Raw genomic sequence first — 20,252 nt, 5'->3', positions numbered from 1 at the left:
CTAAATAAGATAGAAATCTTTCTGACCAGACACAGTTTGTGACCACAATCCTCCTAGTTTACATAATCATCACGGTTCTGAAGGTGTGGTGGGGAAGCAACCAGGAACGAGCTCCAAGAACAGTTTTACTTGGGGGAAAAAGGGTGATTGTTTCGGGTTTAGGATTTGGATTTGCCTGTCATTAACTGCAGCCGTCTCCCTTGGCCAACCAGTACAGTGTTTTGTTTGTGAGTCCACTGGTGGTGCTGCTTGTCTGCATTTTTGTCTCATATCCATCTTTTGATCTGAAATGCAAGTGCCTTAAGTAAATAGCTCAATTTCACTCTACCGTTCCCATACTTTCAGAGGGCACTGTATGTGCATTCATAAAGATTAAATTAAATGTAACACATTAAAGCATTAATCCTAATAAAGGCAAGGAAAGGATAATATAGCTGCCCATTTAATGGTTTTGTTAAACTCAATATGTCACTGAAAACACTAATTTCCCCAACCCATTAGGATGTTTCTTGACATTCTACTGTTTAGATGTATGTGATATCACTGCCACCAATTGCCCATGGTCATGGAAATTGCTTACCAGCTCCTGGAGTATAATTTCACTTACTTGTTTTTCTTTTAATGTTAACCTTATCTGTGTTTATTAAATAACCATTTCGGGACAGATGCCAGATTAGGGACTGTGGAATCCCCTTGACAGAAACTACTCTATTCCCCACTGCGCTGTTAATTGTTTCTCGATGGGAAAGACATTGGTGCCACCTAGTGCCCAGAGAAAAACATGGTAACGATCCCATGCATTTACAGGTCTGTTCCATGGGAGGGGGCTTTGAAAGAGTAATGGTGAAATATTTAATTTGACAAGTGTAGGAGTGGGCAGCAAAATGTATTTGAATCGTGTTGTTTTGGAAGAGAAATTCCATTCTGCCAGGATCTGTGACCTCAGTGGTGAGTCCTATACAAATAACGCGGTGTCACAGGGTAGCGGAGCAATAGTGCAGTTCTCTGATGTCATTGTCAGCCTGGTCATGTGGCTGCATTATACCCATTCAGGACAGCAGCATTGTAGCACAATTATTATCAGGGTTCCTCCTGACATTCTTTCCCATTGGGGTGTTTGTTCTCGCCCCTGTTTGAGTGAAGTTTAAGTTTTTTTTAACTCAATTGCTTTTTTAATTTATTTTTTACATTTTACATTTCCACAGTGAAGTGTCTCTGCTATCAAATAAAAAGAAATTAAGTACAATGTCCCCTGCCTGTTAGACATATGTTCTCAACAGAAGATCTGTGCAGATAAATTCATTCTAATGTTTGTGACTTTATTACTGTAGGTGCAGTATTTATGTTCATCACAGAATATGCGGTCCCTCCATATTTAAGAGGGATACAAAGGCACCACAAACCTGGTAATATGTTATATGTAATATGAATTAACACTTTTCCCAGGGAGTATAGTTCAGTGCATTCCGTTTGTACATTCATTCAAGCAACTTTTCAGAAGTCTGAGATTTTCACAGTCAACAATGAATGAATTGTTCCAAAAATATTTCTTAACTTTCCAGTTTGCCTGTGTGTATTCGTTTTCTGAGAGTGGATGTACCGGCAGTTCAATTCACGGGCCTTTTTAAGAAGAGCAACAAGCGAGTATGCGCGAGGCAGATCCAAAAGCGCAAATGTGTCAACCCGAGCTATTTTAAATAAAGCTTTGAGGAGCAACTGCTTATCTCCTGTGAAGAAGGGGTGGGAACACTGCACAAACAGATTGCCTAATTGCACTGTTTATCGAAGAAGGAATAAAAGGGCGGGGGTTTTCCTCATTTTTTTACTACAGGATCCATCGTTACACGACCGCTGAAACCATGGCTGAAAGCGACTGGGATACCGTGACCGTCCTGCGGAAGAAGGGTCCGACTGCGTCGCAGGCCAAATCCAGACAGGTAGCACTCGTCAGATAGCAGTCAAAGACAGTAAAGTGAAGGAAACAAGTAGCCTATTATACCAGAGTCTGAACATGATGTTAAGCTAAGTTAACTAACGCTAGCTGTGCATACTTTAACGTTCTCTCACCGCGGCGGTGGCAAGTTTAACTGATTTAAATTTTTTAAGTAATGCGAGATATTCTGAAAACCAAAACAGGCACTGTCATCGTCATGGACAGCATCCAGGCGACGACAGTGGGAGATCTGAACTCGTTTAACTAATTTGTGTTTAGTAACGTGTTGTCTACGTTAGCTTGCTAGCCAAGCTAGCTATTTTTAGCACCGATCAGACGGCATTCTTACTTATGATATATTTGTCGGCTAGAATATCCTGACAGTGCGTTTATGACAGTTTCCTTCCCGACATTTTAATTTGTGCAACTGTTAAATTATTGTATTGCGTTAACCGACAAACATGTTATTGACGTATTACGAGCTTCCTGGTCAGTTAAAACACAAGTTACAAATTGGTCTCCGTAAGTTAGCCAGTTAGCATTTGGTCGGATGAGTTGGTAGGCATGGCATTAGAAGGCAAACATTACTTCATTCATGCTGTCAGTTATCATAAATCCCCAAAATAAATGATCCACCTGCGCATCGTTAGTTTAAAGATCGAAGTGCTAGAGGACTTGAATTGCAATAAAGTTGCTAAATATGTCGAGCAGATAACGTTAGCTAAAACGCACATGGAGAGTTTCAGCTAACGTCAATATGTTGTTTTTTGTTTTGGCAGGCGTTATGAGTAATTTGCTAATGTACCTCACCTCATATTCAGTATCAATTCGAAACAAAGCTGGCGGTCTTTTAAACATGGTCCATATCGGAGCTTGTGTAAAAACAAAATTGCAAATTGGCAAAGCTCCGAAATTGACCACTATGTCATGCAAATTACACTGCGGTGTATTTAGATTAGGGTTGGCAAACATGGTTAGTATTGTGCTGATGTTTAGTGTCAGTATAAAATGGTTACTCATGTATTTATTTTCAAAATTAGCAATATACAGCAACCCGTCCCTTACAAAAAATATACTTTGGTAAATGCATTACAGTTAAATCCTTAAAGTGGACATCGGTGATGCAATCAGGAATACAAAATTAAGGAAAGAGGCCTATTAATAATCAGGAAGTGTAATGTTGACCTAACAAACAATGTTGTAAACTAAAGGAAAATAAAGGTTCCCAACGCTATCTCTGCTGTGGGGAGGTACCAGGTGCCCAGAGGTAGCAGAACGGAGGGGCATGATGATCTTTTGAAGATACAGCAGAGCTGTCTTTTTAGATGCCCGATCGGCTAGCATTAAGGTTTTGAGGAGGGAGATGAAGGGAGTGATGTGGTTGAAGCTGCGGAGGTTCTAGGCTTTTGATTATGTTTGGTCTGTTATTTGCGTTTGTAAACTTAAGGACCAGAGTTGTGCCAATAACAGTCAAATACGGCATTATGTATTACAAATACAGTTGAAGACATAGGCCAAACAATAGGCTTACAACACCTGTCTAGTCAAACACCTGTAAAGCCATTTTTTTTATTCCCAAATGATTTTGTTTTTGTTTTGATTCTCTGTAAACTAAGACCATTGTGCAGGAAAATGCATGAAAAGATCAGCCTTTTCTGATCTCCTGGAATGCTCAAACCACTCCGCGAGGCACCAACAACCATTTCATAGTCAAAGTTACTTCAATCACATTTATTCCCCAATCTGATGTTTAGTCTGAACAACAACAACTGAACCTGTTGACCATGTATGCAGGCTTTTTTGCATTAAATTGTTGCCACATGATTGGCTGGTTAGATATTTGCATTAACGAGCTGCTGTACATAAATGCATAATTATGCCTAATTATGCCTAATAAAGTGGTCACTGAGTATTACATTCTCTCTGACGCAACACGTACCTTTGCTTTGGAAGCAATGTCCTGTTCAGCACGAATGTCATTGGTACCAATGGTCTGCGTTGACGATAGCTAGGCGATTCCACTCCCTCTGCAATTCCACTCCCTCTGCAATTCTTCATTTAATCATTCCCAAAGTTGATCAAACTAATAACAATATACAGACTCGCTCTAAATTGAAATATCCGAACCAGCTAACGTTAGCTACAGAAGCTAGCGCTAACTACAGTATATAGTTAGCAAGCTAGCTACTATGTAGTTCCCGGCTACATCAACTTATTTCAGCAGGTTACTGAGCATTTTATCTTCCGTAAAAATGTTATCTATATCTTCGAGCTATGCTTTCACTATGAACTATACCTACCTATAGTAACAAGCTAATTAGTCACCGCACCTGCGAACCACATGGGGTGACAGGCCTGTCGGACAGCTAACGATCGCTGACGTTACCTCCGTCTCTGTCTGATTTTCAATGTCAGTTACTTAAAATGTTTCAGCAAAACATTAAATGAACAGAACCTCGTCGTTTTCTGCGAAAATTATCTAACGAGATGACTAACGTTGACGGAATGTATTTAAAAACCGTTAACGTTATGGCAAAAAAAGAGGTAAAAACTTTCTCGATATATGTATATACGTCTATGGAGAGAACTGATATCTTTACGCCACTGGCGTAGGCTTGAGTGATCCAACACTACGGCTACCTGAATAGTATCCTGGGCTGGCCATGTTTCTCTTGACTGGACCACCAAATTTGGACAGTTTATTAACTGTTTGAAATACAGTTTTCTGGTTACTATAGCCTAGGAATACTGCATGAGCCACAGGATAGTTTTGTGAGGGCTTGAAATGAGAATATGAATTTCATATTGACCAGCTATAAGACTACAGTCTTACTAAAAAGTGAGAGGAGATGCATTGTAATGCACGCAGCTGTGGGATGCTGGGAGCATGACAGCCTCACCTGCTGTAGTTTTACAGTCTGCTCATCCATACTGCACCTTGTGTTCTGGCTGGTACCCGTTTTGTTCTGCTTTCTCTGTTGCTATGCCTTACTTTGCCTGCAGACGCACCCAAAACGGAAAAAGACAGAAAAGTGCTCAACAGTGACTGAAGTAACTTAAGGAGGAGTATATGTGTATCTGTGGTCTGGCTCTGGGGAGGGTCAAATCAAGAAACCACAATGAATAACTAAAAAGACAAGGAATGTTTAAATGAATTGTAGGAGCCAGCATATTAATATTGACAGCCCTAAGGTACAAAGTTATTAAAACAATTTGGATCAGTCTACTTAACAAGGAATGGGACTGCAGGTAAGTATAAGGGGCCAGTTATGAAAGCCATTACAGCAAAAGAGACTCTTTTGGTGCTGCCACACAGGAATTTCAGCAGGGCTATTGGACCTAAAATGTGCTGGTTTGCTTTATTCTGTAGGCCATCACTGCGGCACAGAGAAGGGGAGAGGATCTTGATACCACAAAGAAATGTAAGTCCTTCGTAATAGTGTGAAGCCTGCTTTGAAATTGCATTTTGAATAGAAATGTTGCCTTTTTGGTGAGGCTCTGTCATTGCCAAGAATCTTAATTTAGAATCCACAGGTGTGTTACCTTGTGTCCTGTGTAGCACATCTGTACTGCAGATGGTGTCGGTGTCACACTTTTAGTAGAATGTTTAATTGGCAAATTCACTGTGGAGCATTGTAACAATGCTATTTACTTAGGCTGCACAAAGCACAGGCCTTTATTTGGGGCAGGCTTGTATTTGAGGCAGGCCTTTATTTCTTATTAGGCTTCTGTTGTAGAATTTTATTCTTAGAAATAAAGTAAAAGGCTACACTTAAAGTGGGCCAACACTGTTCAACACTTCCTGTAACTGTTCAGAAATCAATTCGTGTAGGCTAATCAGGAACACCGTTTGGTAAGTCATAGTGTCAGTCTTAACAGACTTCGTTTATTGCAAATATTCTTAAACACAATAAATCACATGCAAGTCCAGAATCCATAAAATAACAACTTGCCAGACACGCCTTCCTGAACAATAACAAATTAGCGTAGATAACAGCAAGTTAAGGATCTTTTTTTCCTAAAGTGCGTTTTATTGTGAGACATGCGCTTCGTTTGGAGCAGCATACCAGTAGGCTATCAAAAGATTTTCGCTTTGGTTTGGGATTTAATTTACTTTTGGACTGTTTGATTCTATTGCTAAATGTTGGGACTGATGGGCACTGAAATCTGGGGGGTATTTGATGGTTCACTGTTAAGTTTTATGTAGTTGAAAGAGTGTCGGGATTTCCACCCGTCTGTTTATTGCGAGCCAAGGCATTCATTCATTCATTGAACGTGCGCTGTGCTGTAAATACATGGAAACCTTATTGCGTAGCCAAGTAGCCTAAATTGAGTTAATTTTTAATTTTGCCTGATTTACTTTTAATTAAATTTGTAGGCTGGAATGCCTCGCGGCAACATCCATCCATCCATTATCTGAACCCGCTTATCCTCAACAGGGTCGCAGGGGGGCTGGAGCCTATCCCAGCATACATTGGGTGAAAGGCAGGAATACACCCTGGACAGGTCGCCAGTCCATCGCAGGGCACACACACATTCACTCACACACTCATACCTATGGGCAATTTAGACTCTCCAATCAGCCTAACCTGCATGTTTTTGGACTGTGGGAGGAAACCGGAGTACCCAGAGGAAACCCACACAGACAGGCCCCGGCCGACGGGGATTCGAACCCAGGACCTCCTTGCTGTGAGGCAGCAGTGCTACCCACTGCACCATCCGTGCCGTCGCGGCAACAATTGTGTTTAAATGTATACTGCTTCAGCCTTTGGCAAGCGACTCAGAAGGGGGCGGCAAGCGACTGGTAGCTTGAGAGCAACGTGTTGGAGACCCATGGTGTAGGACAACGACTTTTCATTGGCAACAGTATTAAACCAACCAACAATATAAAATATTAAGAAGAGCTCTTTTATTTCATTGAGTTAAATCGAAACAATGTCTTCTAGTGCTCATGGACTGATAGCCCTACTGGTAGGCAATATTACCTCGGCTTGTATTTGGGGGCCGTCCTTTATTTGTCCGAATCGACCACGCCCCCGGCTATTATCCGAGGCCCGGCTTCAAATAGAATCCCGGACACAATTTGAGGATTTACGGTATGTGACTTGAATGAGCCTTACAGTATATATTGTTCATTAATTTTCTTTTTGGGGGGGCGGTGTGTGTGTGTTCTTCAGGGTCCGCAGGACAGAACAAGCAGCACCTGGTGACGAAGAACACAGCGAAGCTGGACCGGGAAACGGAGGAACTGCACCATGACAGAGTGCCGCTGGAGGTGGGCAAGGTCATTCAGCTCGGCCGCCAGAACAAGGGCTTTACTCAGAAAGACCTGGCCACTGTGAGTAACACCTGCACCCCGGCCTTCGTTCCAACAACAACAAATACTGAAAACGCACTTCCAAATTTCTGTAGGTTTTTTTTCTGTACCATTTGCAGAAATGTCATTTGTTTTGTCTTTGAACTCTTCTTCAACTGTCAGTCTGTAATTTAATCAGTTAAAAATAAAATTAATGGAGTTGTTTGCCATGAAGCACATTGCCAGGTAGCATCCGGTGCATGAGAACTGATCTATTAAGCATCTAATGGGAATTATTAAAAGCTTGTTACAATTCAGGGGGTACAGTTATGGTAGAATACATGGGGGTGGTGTGTGAGAGAGTGATTTCCACCACATAAACAAAACTTTCCCAGCTGTATGCTTTAAAAAAAATGCAGAGAAGTGCAGTATCGGGTCATTTTAATACAGGTGTATTTTTCATATTCATTAGAAAATCAATGAGAAGCCCCAGATCATTGCTGACTATGAAACCGGGAAGGCCATACCCAACAACCAAGTCATGGGCAAGATCGAGAGGGCTATCGGTGAGATACTTATCTTTACTTTATAATTTGACACTAACAGAAATGGCTGCTTCAATAAGTGCCTGACTTTGGTTTTGTGTAAAATTCAAGGTGCTTGATCTTGATTTCTGCTGGTTGCTGAGCACTTGTACACAGGGTTGTATTTTTGCACGCAAACAGAAACTTGTTTTTTGTATTAGGGCTGAAGCTACGTGGGAGGGATATTGGACAACCCCTCGAAGCAAAGCCCAAGAAAAAATGAAGACAAAGCCTCGAAATCAGCTCCCTTCCCTTGCCCCCCCACCCCCACCCCCCCACTCCTTTCCTTGGAACTGTGCATCCCTTGCTAGTACCTCCTTCCCCACCCCCACCCCTCCCCTTCTGGGCTGACATCATCTAGTTCTTGCTGGTAGGCTGGGTGTTCCGCATCATTGCTAAGCTGACCAATGGGAAGTCAACATTATTGCACACAGCAGCAAGTGAATAATAACTGAATCCTAAAGTTTTGTGGGGGGGGTTTTTCCTCTAATTTTTATTTTATTTGATTTGGGTTGGCATGTTTGCTTTTTGGAAAAGTTGCTGGATTTTATCTGGGGTTAATGGAGCTTATTGATGCTGCTTCTTATTTAAAGAATACATCATCCACTTTAATCATGCTTTAGTCAACCTTTTTGCTCCTTTTCACTTTTTTGGAGCTCAAAGATGAGAATTTGCTTGATTTGCTTTTAAACCGTTTCCTTTGTACTGCAAATAAAGATCGAACTCTTTGCCAGATTTTCGTCCAGTTCATCTGGACAGCAAGCCTGAAGCTTTTTACGCTCTTCTATACACAGGACAGTATGTGCAACATATTTGACCGGACCTGTGTAACTGAAATGGCCAGTCTATCCTGGGCTGTGCTGAATAAATTGGCTTGCCCTGACACAAAAAAAAACCCAAAAAAAACTATGAATTAGCCAGATCAAATTTTTATTTTTATTTTTTTTTTTTAGCTTGGAAATGTTGTCCCCCAAACTGGTGCTATTTTTTTTTAGCCTGGGAACAAGGTTCATTCATTGAGATTTTCTATTAGGTCCATTCTCTTCAATGGGTCAAATGTCATGGATTGCTTTGGATTCAGATACTTTATTGTGCCTGATTTATCTTCCCTGGTGCAATTGAGCCAAGGACTAATTCTCTTTGTCATAGTCTGCCTTCCGTACTTCAAATGTCTCCAGATATTTGCACAGCGTTCAGCTTACAGTATGCCTCAATCAGATCAATCAATGTAAAAGGATCATAATATCCCGTTAGTAACTGTGGCAGCCTGCAAAGAAGTGAATGCAGGTGCAGGTCATGCATGTAATGGCCTCGTACCTCCTCTGTGGTCGGCTTCATAGTCTACTCCCAAACCATACACAACCAAACCCCAGTTAACAAAAAAAGAGACATTTTATTTAATGATAGATCTAATTGAAATGATTGACCTTTTTTTAATAAAAAAAAAAAAAGGAACATATTTAGGGTTTCTTTGTTCAAAGGATTTACAGTCAGGAGATGAGACCTCTATAACCGCATGCAGCGGGTTTCCTTGACAAGAGACTGCAGTGGAACTCCCCGTTTTCCGAACGCTCTCTGTGTCCTATCTTCTCCATTTCCTCTTCCGGCCGTACAACCTGGAGATCGCTCGGTTCCAGTTTCCGCGGAGACAAGGTCAGGCCTCTGGCCTGTCACTCAGCAGAGGGTGTGAAGCTGCTCCCAGACCCGCCCAGTAGTCTTAAGACTACAGGTGCTACAGGTGTTCAAAACAATGATCCTGCTTGTTTCATGTTTTTCCCCTATTCCCTATTATTCCCCTATTATTCCATATGGTGGTCCTGTCTACTGGAGATTCATGGGATAGATGGGATACTGAACTCTGTAGCGCCTGGTTTTCCAGATATCACTCGAGTTACGAGGACCATGGATCTCCAAAACCTGGAGTGGTCTCTCTCTAATGTGTTTCTGTCAGCAGGGGCATCTTGCCTGGGGGAAACAACTATACAAGGAACTGGAACTATAGAGCTTCTAACACCCTTGGGGCAACTGCAGCCAACTTTGTTGGACTTTAAACCTCAGGCTGACGGACCTAGACCACAGAAGTGCATGATAAATAAGCGATCAGTCTACAGGTTTGATCCCAATGGTTAGATGTGGCTGGAATTGTGCCCTTGTGTTTTTCCAAATTATTTTACTTATACATGGACGTGTTGACGAGCCGTGTATGAAAATGTGCTCTCCTCAGAAGAACAGCTGCCGCTTCTTATCACAAGGTTCTTAATGTGCAAGCCCCACACAGACGCTAGTTGGAGGAAGACTCTTGGTGTCTCTGCAACTGACTGAAAACCTCCCATCCCTTGGTGACACGAAAGTCAATTGTGCATCACCCTGCCAGCACTGGCAGAATTTATACCAGACCATGGAACCCATCCTCACACTGGAATAGAGCCTTAAGATACAAGACCATGGGACCCCTCCACACCCTGGAACAGAGCCTTAACAGATACAAAACCATGGGACCCCTCCACACCCTGGAACAGAGCCTTAACAGATACCAGACTGTGGGGCCCATCCACAAACTAGAAAAGCCTTAACAGATACCAGACTGTGGGGCCCATCCACACACTGGAACAGAAGATGACCCACCCAGTAGCCACTGTTTCTCCTTACAGTTATGCTCCCTGTTCTAGTGTCATATTTCATATTTCTTACTTTCTGCCTGTACTTGAATAAGGTTATTTTTTAAATTGTTTTTAAAATACACCCTTAAAGAATTGAGGCTGGCGTCCACACAGCCAGTTGCCACGGTACAAGAAAGACGGATGTTGCTGATTATCTAAACATCAAAAAAAAAAAAAAAAATCAGAGCACCAGAGGTTCATTAATAAATAAGGCAGAGGTACGAAAAGTGACAGCTTTACCTTCGAAAATTAAAAAATAGGACCACAGATAAAATATCCAAAGTAAAAACTGGTACAAAACACATGTTGAATTTGGAGGGTTTTTTTTTTTTTTAATGAAATGGCTATATTGTTCTGTCTGTAGAGCGTTTGGGTTCAGGTAAAATCCGATGTGTGTAAACATAGTGAAAAGGTTCAATAGATTTCCCACATCATGTGCTCCAGAGGGCGCTGAAATGACTGCAACTTCCCTTTTGAATCCCATTTGACACAAGTACCCATGGTTTTAAAGTGCTGTCACATGGCTCAAGGATAAATGAGCACCCTTTAACTCAAGAGTATCAACCTCCCTTCCAACTGTCCATTTTAACCGCTGAATATAGCAATTACTGCTGCTGCACTCAGTCCACTGAAATTTCCCCATTTCAATTTCACCACAGTGGGGGGGCTACTACACATCTGTAAGAGAGGGGAGGGGGGTCTGTAGGATGGGGTCTCTCTGTGTGACAGTGGTTTAGACAGATGGACGGACAGCCCAATGATGGGCAGATGGCTGACGGAGGTGGGACCTGTGGCGGCAGCCTCTTCTGACCACTCCGGTTGTCATGGCCACAGATTTCGTGTCTGTGCCGCCCGCCTGCTTCCTGAAATGGACGCCACGCTCATGGTCTTGGTGTCACACGGTGACCAGTGACTGTGACCAGTCAGAGTTCAGGGATGCTGCTGGCTATGTCTCCAAGGCACAGCGTGCGTGGACGGAGTAACTTCCTGCTCGGACAGAGTAACTTCCTGTGCGAAACTATCCGTCCTCCTCCCCACCCCCGCCCCTGTCTACCCGCAAAGGCATTGCCATGACAACTAAGGCAAATTCTCCCAGCAAAGACGCTTCGTGTCTTCTCTCTTCATCCTCTTTCCGATGCTGCTTTTGTTCAAAAGAACAGACTTAGACTTTCCACTTTCTATTCATTAATATTGGTCCATCTCTTAAAATAAATTATTTATACATTACATTACTCCCTTGCCACTGCCCTGCATTTGTCCAGGAGAGTATTACTGTACAAGAGTGTTGCCAGCCTCCTGTGTCACCACATTGTGCGTTTACTCTCTGAGTTGCACTATGGCAGTCTGCATAATAAGCCTGCCCATTTCAGTTTGACAAAGGCAGCCGGCAACTTCGGAATCCATTTTATCTTCGCGTAGCTTGTCTGGACATTTTTATAATTAAAAAAACCAAGCAGATTCATAACACGACCAAAGAAAACATTAGTACACGTGTTCACTGTAAAACCAGGCCAGGGTCCAGCAAAATATTTCACAGGCAGTTTCCGTGGAAACCCAGGAGTCCTCTCAGAGGGCTGCGAACTGAGTCTTCTGAGTGGAGGAGAAAGGATGACATCAGAGCCTCTTGTCCAATCACTGCACTCCTTCCTCATCGACGTACGTCGAGGGAAACCATCCAATCTAAAAATAAGAGACAAGAATTGCTCTGATTTCTCAAAAAAATTCAGTGAAGGTTAACCAATCTCTGCATGTCTAATCCTGTCTCTGAGAGTGAAATCAGGAAAGGCACAGCCCAGCTCCATTTCAGAGAGCAGCACACATCAAAAACATAGCCAGGAAGTGATTTTGTCATCTCCTGTGGTGCATTACATTTTTCTTTCACACTCATAGTCAGTTAAAACTTTTTAATTTCTGTTATTGTACGAAGTGTTGAGAGTCTGGAGGTGCAGTCGCCCATTCTCACCCTGCCGTTGGCCTCGCCCTTCCACCAGCCCTGGTCGCCCCCGATCTTGCTGTAGATCTTCACGATGTCCCCTTCCCGCAGCGACAGCTCTCTCATGTCCCGGGCGGCGAAGTTGTACCTGGCCACTGCCGTGCTGACCACCCTGGGCGTGAAGACTGAGGACGAGAAACGACATGTCCGTACCGCCCGCAGAACAGCCCGTCCCTGACCTCCCACCTCACATGCACATGTAGGTGCCCTGTGAGCTAGAAGGTAAATAACTAATAAACTGCCAATCCAGGTGCCAAGAGGTACAGGCAGTTCTGTCTTAACGCAGTCGACATCCTCCTATACTTATCAGCTAATTGGATATCCCTCCTGTATCTATCAGCTGATTGGATATCCCTCCTGTATTTACCAGCTGATTGGATATCCCTCATTTGGAGAGACATGCCCTGGAAGATTGTAAGGGCATTGATAAAATGGCAAAAGATGGATTCTGATAGATGATAAGATAAATATGACAGGACAAGCTGTGATACAGTATGAATAGCTGAGAGAAAGAATTACTTTCCCAAGTGTAAAGATCATTGAGTGAATGAAAATACAGAGAGGAGAGACACAGGGAAAAGAGATCCAGATGAGAAATCAGAGGCCAGAGCAAATGAAAGAGAGTGAGAGGGAGAGAGAGAGAGAGAGAGAGAGAGAGAGAGAGTACCTGACCAGAAGGGGGCGGAGGTCTGAGAGGAGAAGTTGAGGCCCTGAGGGCTGAGGAAAGAGAAGTTGTAGGAAGCACAGGGGGCTGTGGAGAGAGAGGGGGAGAGAGGGAGAGAGAGAGAAGGGGGAGAAAGAGAGGGAGAAGAGAGACAAACCCCATTTATTAAAACCGAGCCTGCCATCACTGAAAACCGCACGGCAACACCCTCAGAAAAGCACAAAGCCCCAGAATCAGTGCGTAAAGGCAGAAGGCAGAGTGTACAGTTTCACTGCTGAGCTTGGGTGTGTCACTCAGGCTGAGCTCGGGCGTGTTCAGGTGTGTCGCCCAGGTGAGCTCACGTGAGATCCACTACTTCTTTTCCTCAGCTGAGAGACATCAGAAGCAACAGGTGAGCTCAAGTGAAGTAACAGCACTGAGCCTAAGTGAGTGTGTATTTCACAGCCCGTTAGCCACACCAACGGAGACAGATACGCCTCACACACTCGCTCTGCTGAATCAGGAGTGATTTACGACAGGGGCCCTCTCTCAGTCCTCTCTTAGGGATTCTTTATTTAATCCCCCACCCCCAACCACTCTGAGAGAGACCCCCGGGGCAATTAGCACAAAGTAGAGAGTGGGGAGTTTTGGCAATGTCGGTTAACGTCTAACACCGAATGGAGTCACGAGCCAACCGGTTGCGCGGCAGGAAAAGCGGGCGGGAAAGCGGTGCCGGGGGTCTGGTCGTACCTGGGGAGCGGGTGCTGGCTCGGGACGTGGATCGTTCTCGTGATTTGTAGGGGTACCGCAGCGTGGTGTCTAGGAGCTTGAAGCTCTCCTTCAGGGAGTGCGCCTGGTAGTACTCCACCAGCTCCTGTGGGATCCACACAAACACCGTTACTCAAACGCACAGCCCAGGCACAGTAACCAGACCTGGGGCAAATACGTAACCTAATAAAATTCTTCATTTCCATCTGGTTTTCAGTTGTGCATTTTAATAAAGGTTGGTAGGCTCTGCCTGTCAATCAATTCAGCCATTCAAGGTTATAATTGATATCAGACCTGGGTCAAATATGTAATTGTTTTGGATTCAAGTACTGTTCTATGCTTTACTGAGCCTGCCTGTTAAAAATGATGTATTTGACCCAGGCCAGACAATCGGGCCCCTCTGAGGAATCGTCTTCAGGGAAGCTGCAATGAAGCATGACTGAAGCTTTTACCAGAAGGCTCTCAAACTTCTTTGCTTCTGTGATGTGGATCCAGTTGTCCTTCTCCACAACCTTAATGTGCTTCACCTCATCGTTGAACCTGTGTGGAGAGAGGCAGTCTGAGACACCCTCACATAGAGAGATACCATATAATCCCATTGGTCCTGCTAAGCAGGTTCCCTTCTTGCCCGTGATTATGTGACATTGAACATATCATATCAGGATTAAGGATGTAATCTAACATGTTTGTTTATTTAATATACCAGTTTATGGCCTTTTCAGTGAGTATTGTAAACATACACAACTGAAAACGTATTGGCACCATTGTTTATTAATGACTGATAATGCAACTGCCAGATGCTGGATGTACTGCTGCTTGCAAAAACAATCAGGTCTCTGCAGTTCTCAGATTCAGAGCTTGCTTGAAATCAAGGCCCTTGCTTTAGCAGGAATGAATATTTAAAGTCAAGTTTAGATGTTTTCCTCTAGGAGAGGAGTGTGAAGGGGGTGTATCTGGGGCAGGGTGGGGTGGGGGGCAATGAGGGGGGGCTCACTTGATGCTGATGGCGAATCTCTCCGCCTCGGCGGTCCTTTCGCGGATTAGGTAGGTTCCGCTGCTGTGGGACTTGAGCAGGTTATCGGCCTGCTGACGCTCCATGTTCCCCGCAAACCTGGAGGGACACCACAACACCCATACTTCAGTATCACACACACCCCATACCACAACACCCATACTTCAGTATCACACACACCCCATACCACAACACCCATACTTCAGTATCACACACACCCCATACCACAACACCCCTCACTATTACACACACCTGCCATTCCCCATGCCACAACACCCTTACTTCAGTATTACACACACACCTGCCATTCCCCAAACCACAACACCCTTACTTCAGTATTACACACACACCTGCCATTCCCCATACCACACATTCACTATCACACACACCCCGTACCACACATTCACTATCACACACACCCCATATCACACATTCACTATCACACACACCCCATATCACACATTCACTATCACACACACCCCATACCACACATTCACTATCACACACACCCCATACCACACATTCACTATCACACACACCCCATACCACACATTCACTATCACACACACGCCATATCACACATTCACTATCACACACACCCCATACCACACATTCACTATTACACACACCCAGAGTAACTCTCTGTGACTGCGAGATCTCATACAAAAAGAGATCTCATTAATTTAAATACTGCTTTTCCCACACTCAAAGCACATTAGAGTGATGAGGGGGAAATTCGCCTCAACCACCAATGGGTAACACACACCTGGGTTAAGCACAGCAGCCATTTTGCACCACACCGCTCACCACACATCTCTACTTATGATTTAAAAAACCTAAACTTTTTCTGTTGTTCTATTTGCAAAACTTTTGCACTGGTTTCATAACTGGAGATCATTAATTAGACAACACACCAGTCAGTACTAGTAAGGCCTGTACATATGGGTTAGAACTGTTCTTTAGTGTTTAGTGTACCTCTACACATCTTACCATGGGTACACGTAATAATCCGTTTCTCTAGACGACTGCCGACTGGGAAAGGACTGGAATGGCTGGAAGGGGAATAGAAAATTGTGTTAGTACCTCACCAGTACTGCACAGAAGCTTCCAGATCACCCAGCAAGTCTCACCACATATTGAGCATTTTCATAAGAGACATCACAGGTAGGGACAGGCCTGTGATGTGTTGCACATGGATGATGTCACAGTCCATTTCCCTGGATGAACGCTTACCTTGGGATCTAGACAGGGCTTCACACAGGAGTTGGGGAAGAAGCCAGTTTTCTGCGTCTGGACGAGTCTTCCCTGGAAAACACAGATCCATATTCTGTCACTGTACTACAGCCAATTTACATATGAACATGTACTTCTCCAGTTAGGATTCAGATTTGTGATCAAGTGTCGTAGACAAGACAGTTTTTGAATTGCTAACCATAAAACTACAACAATAAATGAAAATGGAGTTTGTCAGTGTCTGTGTAAGTCTGTGTGTGTGTTTGTGTGTACACGTGTATAATAGAGTGTGTGTGTGTGTCTGGGTCTGCATGTGTGTGCACATGTGTCTGTGAGAGAGAGTGTGCATGCATGCGTGTGTGTGTGTGTGTGTATGAGCACATGCCTGCATGTGTGTCTGTGTGTTCACGTGTGTGCGAGAGAGAGTGCACCTGTGTGTGTATGAGAGAGAGTGTGCGTGTGTGCGTGTGTGTGTGTGTGTGTGTGTGTGTACTCACCTCCCACCAGGAGGTATCGGGATCTCCCTTCAGCAGCTCGATGACATCACCAGTCTGGAATGAGAGGGGGGGTTTCCCGGGGGGGGAGGGGGTCCCATGGTAATTCCGTACTGCCACCATCTTGGGACCTGGACACAGGATTCCAGAAGCACACGCTGTAAATAATTCCAGTCTCCACCTTTCTCCCGAAATATTCTCCCGGTGATATTCTGGATGCACCATGCACCAGGACACCAGCAGAAGGCCGTCCAATCAGAATGCACCAGTGTCTTCATTACTGGCCTATACCCTGCCCACACAGTTAGAGCTCCAGTGTTCTCAGACCCACTCCTGGCTCCCGATATTAAACCTCTGTGTGTCAATGCAGGCAGCACTAGCTTGCAGTTCACCCTCACATCCACTAGATGGCCACATAGGGCTTCCTCTGACTCTTAGATTTAACTTGGATTCGCCTTTTATTTTGAATTGATTCATTCAATTTGAATTACTGTCAGCTTCGACCAGTCGGGCTCTTCTTCTCTGATCTCTCTTGTTAAAAATGCGTTTCTGCCTGCAGAACTGCTGCTCCCTGGATGTTTTTTGTTTTTCGCCCCATTCTCTGCAAACTCTAGAGACTGTTGTTGGTGAATGGCGTGCATCATTTTTCTACCCCGTTCTGACATTTTGGTCTGAAAAACAGTTGAACCTCTTGACCATGTCTGCATGCTTTTATGTATTTAGTTGCTGCCACATGATTGACTGATCAGATATTTGCATTAACAAGCTGATGTACAGCTCCACCTAATAAAGTGCTCAGTGAGTGTGTATATTCTACCACCTCAAGCACCTCTCTATTTCCTGAGTATATTTATATTTCTTGAATAGGTCATTTAGTGGGGCTATTTCACTGTCAGAGACCGCATTATTTAACTATGTTTCGGATAGCGTAATGACATTTGGCTTGTGGTCCTCAGCCCATCCTCTGAATTGGTCTATTTTGGCAAAGGACTCTTAATGTTGGCTTGTGCAACCTTTAAGCCTTTGTAAACACCCATAATTGTCAAGTATGTAAATTGGACCGTGTCCAGTTAACCGAGTGCAAGTCAAGACTGCGTGTGATGAAATGGACTCTGCTCCTCACACATATAATTAATTCCGGTAAATTCCAAATCCAGTTAATTCCAGGGGCTCTACAGCTCTACAACTGCTCTTGGTGCGCTGGTGGAAAGAGACTTTCACGCCTGTCTCACCGATGTTAGGCTGTTTCTGTAGCAGAATTCTCCACTGCTTCTGTCTTGTGAATTTGAATGGTAGAGCTACGTGGCATCCCCATTCAAACACAGAGACTATAGACGTCTGGATGTTCCTCTTACCTGATGCAGTGGGTCCAGGTTCCTAAGAGAGATGAGAATCAGGATGGAAAGTCAGACAAACTGTACACAGGTTTTAAACAGACTACATATACAGTCAAATTTTACATTGTCTGTAGAAGAGTATCCAGGACTGGGATGCCGAAACTGACTCAGGGGCCAAAGCTGGCCTCCCAATTAGCCCATTAAAGGGCCGGTAACAAAATAACAATTAAAAAAGTGTTGTTAATCGGAAAAAAGATGACTGACATGTTCAGTAAGCCCAATTAGGCTGAGTCAAAACATGATCTTTTAAAAATGCAAGTCATTGCGGGGATTGTGGTTTGGTCCAATACGCTCAAAACGTCAGGCCAGCCTGATCAAAGTCAAACGATTGGTTGCATCTCCATCTGTTGGTGAATATCCCCTACCATTTCAAGGTGTCCGGCACCCCACCCACCAACTTACTCGCATAACGTGAGCGGTCTACGATTATCCTGACAACATCATATCATGTCGCTTCCTACTAATACCTTGACCTTTGAAATGAACTCATGAATAGTAATGAAGGAGGAAGGAGATGGACAAATAGTGAAATACAGGGGAAAAAAAACTCACCGAGTCATGTGGATCTGAGAGAGAGAGAGAGAGGGAGGGATGGAGGGAGGGAGGGAGGGAGATATAGAGAGAGACGGTTAGTCGGGACGGCACAGGTAATTTCCTCTCGATATAGCCTGGGGGACAGACGCACTTGTTCTCTGTGGGACTTACTTATCTTACAGATGGTAATAACCTCCAGGCACTCCTTATGGGCTCCCGTCCCACAGCGCGAGCAGTAGTATCCCTGGTAGAATATGCCCCTGGGAACAGACCACGGAGAGGAGGGGGTGAGCAGCAGGTACAGGGGCTGATACAGGCCGGAGCCCCATCACCCAGGTAACTGTTACCCTAAATATATGGGCGAGCAGATTGCCAGACTCAAGTCCAGTTGGCATGAAAGGCCCCAGCATTTCATCAGCTGAGTGTGGGTGTGAGGCTCACCTCAGCAGCATTTTGCAGGCCCTGCAGTTGGTGTTCTTCTCAAATGTGTGCATCTGGAAGTTGTGCTGGTTTGCTGTGGCTCTCTCTGGCTTTATGTTGGACCTACAACAGAAAACATGTGTGTTAGTGTGTTTGTGTGTGTGAGTGAATGTGAGTGACAGTTTGAGTGTGTACGAGTAAGCAAGTGTGTGTGTGGATGTGTGTGAGCGTGTGCCTGTGTATGTGTGATTTTGTGGGTGTGTGAAAGTGTGTGAGTGTGTGTATGTACGTGTGTGTGTGTTCCCTGCACTCACATGGCCATCTCAAACTGCTCCATCCACTTCCTCTTGGTGTCCTCGGTTTTACAGAAGAACTGGAAGCCCTGTTTCCCCTGCAGGTGGATCAGGTAGAACCCATAGGACCACTGCAGGGAGACAGAGCCAACATGGCATCAGGGGAGAGGAGGAGAGAGAATGGAGGGGGGGGGGGGTTCAGAGAGAGATGGAGAAAAAGAGAGAATAGAGGGAGAGAAAGAGAGTGATAGAGGGACTGACAGAGGAGAGATGGAGGGAGAAAGAGAGATAAAGAGAGGAAGAGGAAGAGCGAGAACCAAAGAAGGGGCAGAGAGGGAAGGGCTCAGTTTGGGGATTCAAACTTCATTTCTCCATCCTGTATTTAGTCTTTGAAATAATTCTTTCATTTTCTGATTTGCAGAACGATAAATGACAGTGGAGGGTTCTTATATGCCCCATACTCAGGAGAGCAATCTGCCACACCTGCCTTTAGCGAAACACCCAGGTGCAAAGCTGCATAAATAATGAAGATTATCAGAGCCGGGGAATGAGTCACAGATTCAGTGATTCAGAGATTCAGAGATTCAGTGAGTCACAGAATCAGTGAGTAAGTCATTCAGTGATTCAGAGATTCAGTGAGTCACAGAATCAGTGAGTAAGTCATTCAGTGATTCAGAGATTCAGAGATTCAGTGATTCAGAGATTCAGAGATTCAGAGATTCAGAGATTCAGAGATTCAAGGCAGACAGCTATGCTCAGGCAGGCGCCCCCAGGAAGGGAGCCTGACTCTGGGGCAGGAAGAGATGGGTGATTGGATGACAACATGACGATAGACCAATAGCAGGTCTCTGCATTGGCTTACCATTTTTCCACTGGACTGGTAAGCATGCAATGGAAGGAAGGAGACAGAGAAACAGCGAGTTACTCATGCAAGTCAGCAAACTGTCACATCAAGGAAGAGACTCAAGCCAAAACCCACCACCCTCACACAG

The 20,252-nt window shown here is 44.3% G+C and overlaps 2 protein-coding genes across 6 annotated transcripts in view; one reads left to right on the top strand and one right to left on the bottom strand.

The window, feature by feature from the left end:
* Positions 1-1,677: 1,677 nt before the first annotated feature.
* LOC133105647 (endothelial differentiation-related factor 1 homolog) lies at positions 1,678-8,548 on the top strand. Its single transcript, XM_061215872.1, has 5 exons — positions 1,678-1,937; positions 5,304-5,355; positions 7,111-7,271; positions 7,702-7,795; positions 7,975-8,548. The coding sequence occupies exons 1-5, from the start codon at positions 1,860-1,862 to the stop codon at positions 8,034-8,036; spliced, it is 447 nt and encodes a 148-aa protein (XP_061071856.1). The 5' UTR covers positions 1,678-1,859; the 3' UTR covers positions 8,037-8,548.
* Positions 8,549-9,186: 638 nt separating this feature from the next.
* The window catches only part of LOC133105646 (guanine nucleotide exchange factor VAV2-like), a 179,236-nt gene continuing 168,170 nt past the window's right edge, over positions 9,187-20,252 (bottom strand). For 2 of the 5 annotated variants that reach the window (XM_061215866.1, XM_061215867.1), the window contains 15 exons: positions 20,123-20,137; positions 19,282-19,391; positions 18,989-19,090; positions 18,719-18,807; positions 18,566-18,579; positions 17,972-17,993; positions 16,620-16,747; positions 16,123-16,194; positions 15,880-15,941; positions 14,872-14,988; positions 14,330-14,417; positions 13,860-13,983; positions 13,134-13,217; positions 12,437-12,591; positions 9,187-12,153 (listed from right to left, as the gene is read on the bottom strand). In XM_061215866.1, coding sequence (XP_061071850.1) covers positions 12,106-12,153; positions 12,437-12,591; positions 13,134-13,217; positions 13,860-13,983; positions 14,330-14,417; positions 14,872-14,988; positions 15,880-15,941; positions 16,123-16,194; positions 16,620-16,747; positions 17,972-17,993; positions 18,566-18,579; positions 18,719-18,807; positions 18,989-19,090; positions 19,282-19,391; positions 20,123-20,137 — 1,230 coding nt within the window. In that variant the 3' untranslated portion in view covers positions 9,187-12,105. The remainder of the gene's footprint in view (positions 12,154-12,436; positions 12,592-13,133; positions 13,218-13,859; positions 13,984-14,329; positions 14,418-14,871; positions 14,989-15,879; positions 15,942-16,122; positions 16,195-16,619; positions 16,748-17,971; positions 17,994-18,565; positions 18,580-18,718; positions 18,808-18,988; positions 19,091-19,281; positions 19,392-20,122; positions 20,138-20,252) is intronic. The other 3 variants (XM_061215870.1, XM_061215869.1, XM_061215871.1) reach the window with 3 other exon arrangements.

Source organism: Conger conger, chromosome 12 (assembly GCF_963514075.1).
Source record: "Conger conger chromosome 12, fConCon1.1, whole genome shotgun sequence".
In the NCBI taxonomy this organism is placed as follows: domain Eukaryota; kingdom Metazoa; phylum Chordata; class Actinopteri; order Anguilliformes; family Congridae; genus Conger; species Conger conger.
This window is presented reverse-complemented; position numbering and strand designations above follow the sequence as displayed.

Excerpts from the sequence above, each read along its gene's own strand:
- LOC133105647 (XM_061215872.1), top strand. The coding sequence starts at position 1,860 with ATGGCTGAAAGCGACTGGGATACCGTGACCGTCCTGCGGAAGAAGGGT. Across the intron at positions 7,272-7,701 it reads CTCAGAAAGACCTGGCCACT|AAAATCAATGAGAAGCCCCA; the intron begins GTGAGTAACACC and ends CATATTCATTAG. Across the intron at positions 7,796-7,974 it reads CAAGATCGAGAGGGCTATCG|GGCTGAAGCTACGTGGGAGG; the intron begins GTGAGATACTTA and ends TTTTTGTATTAG.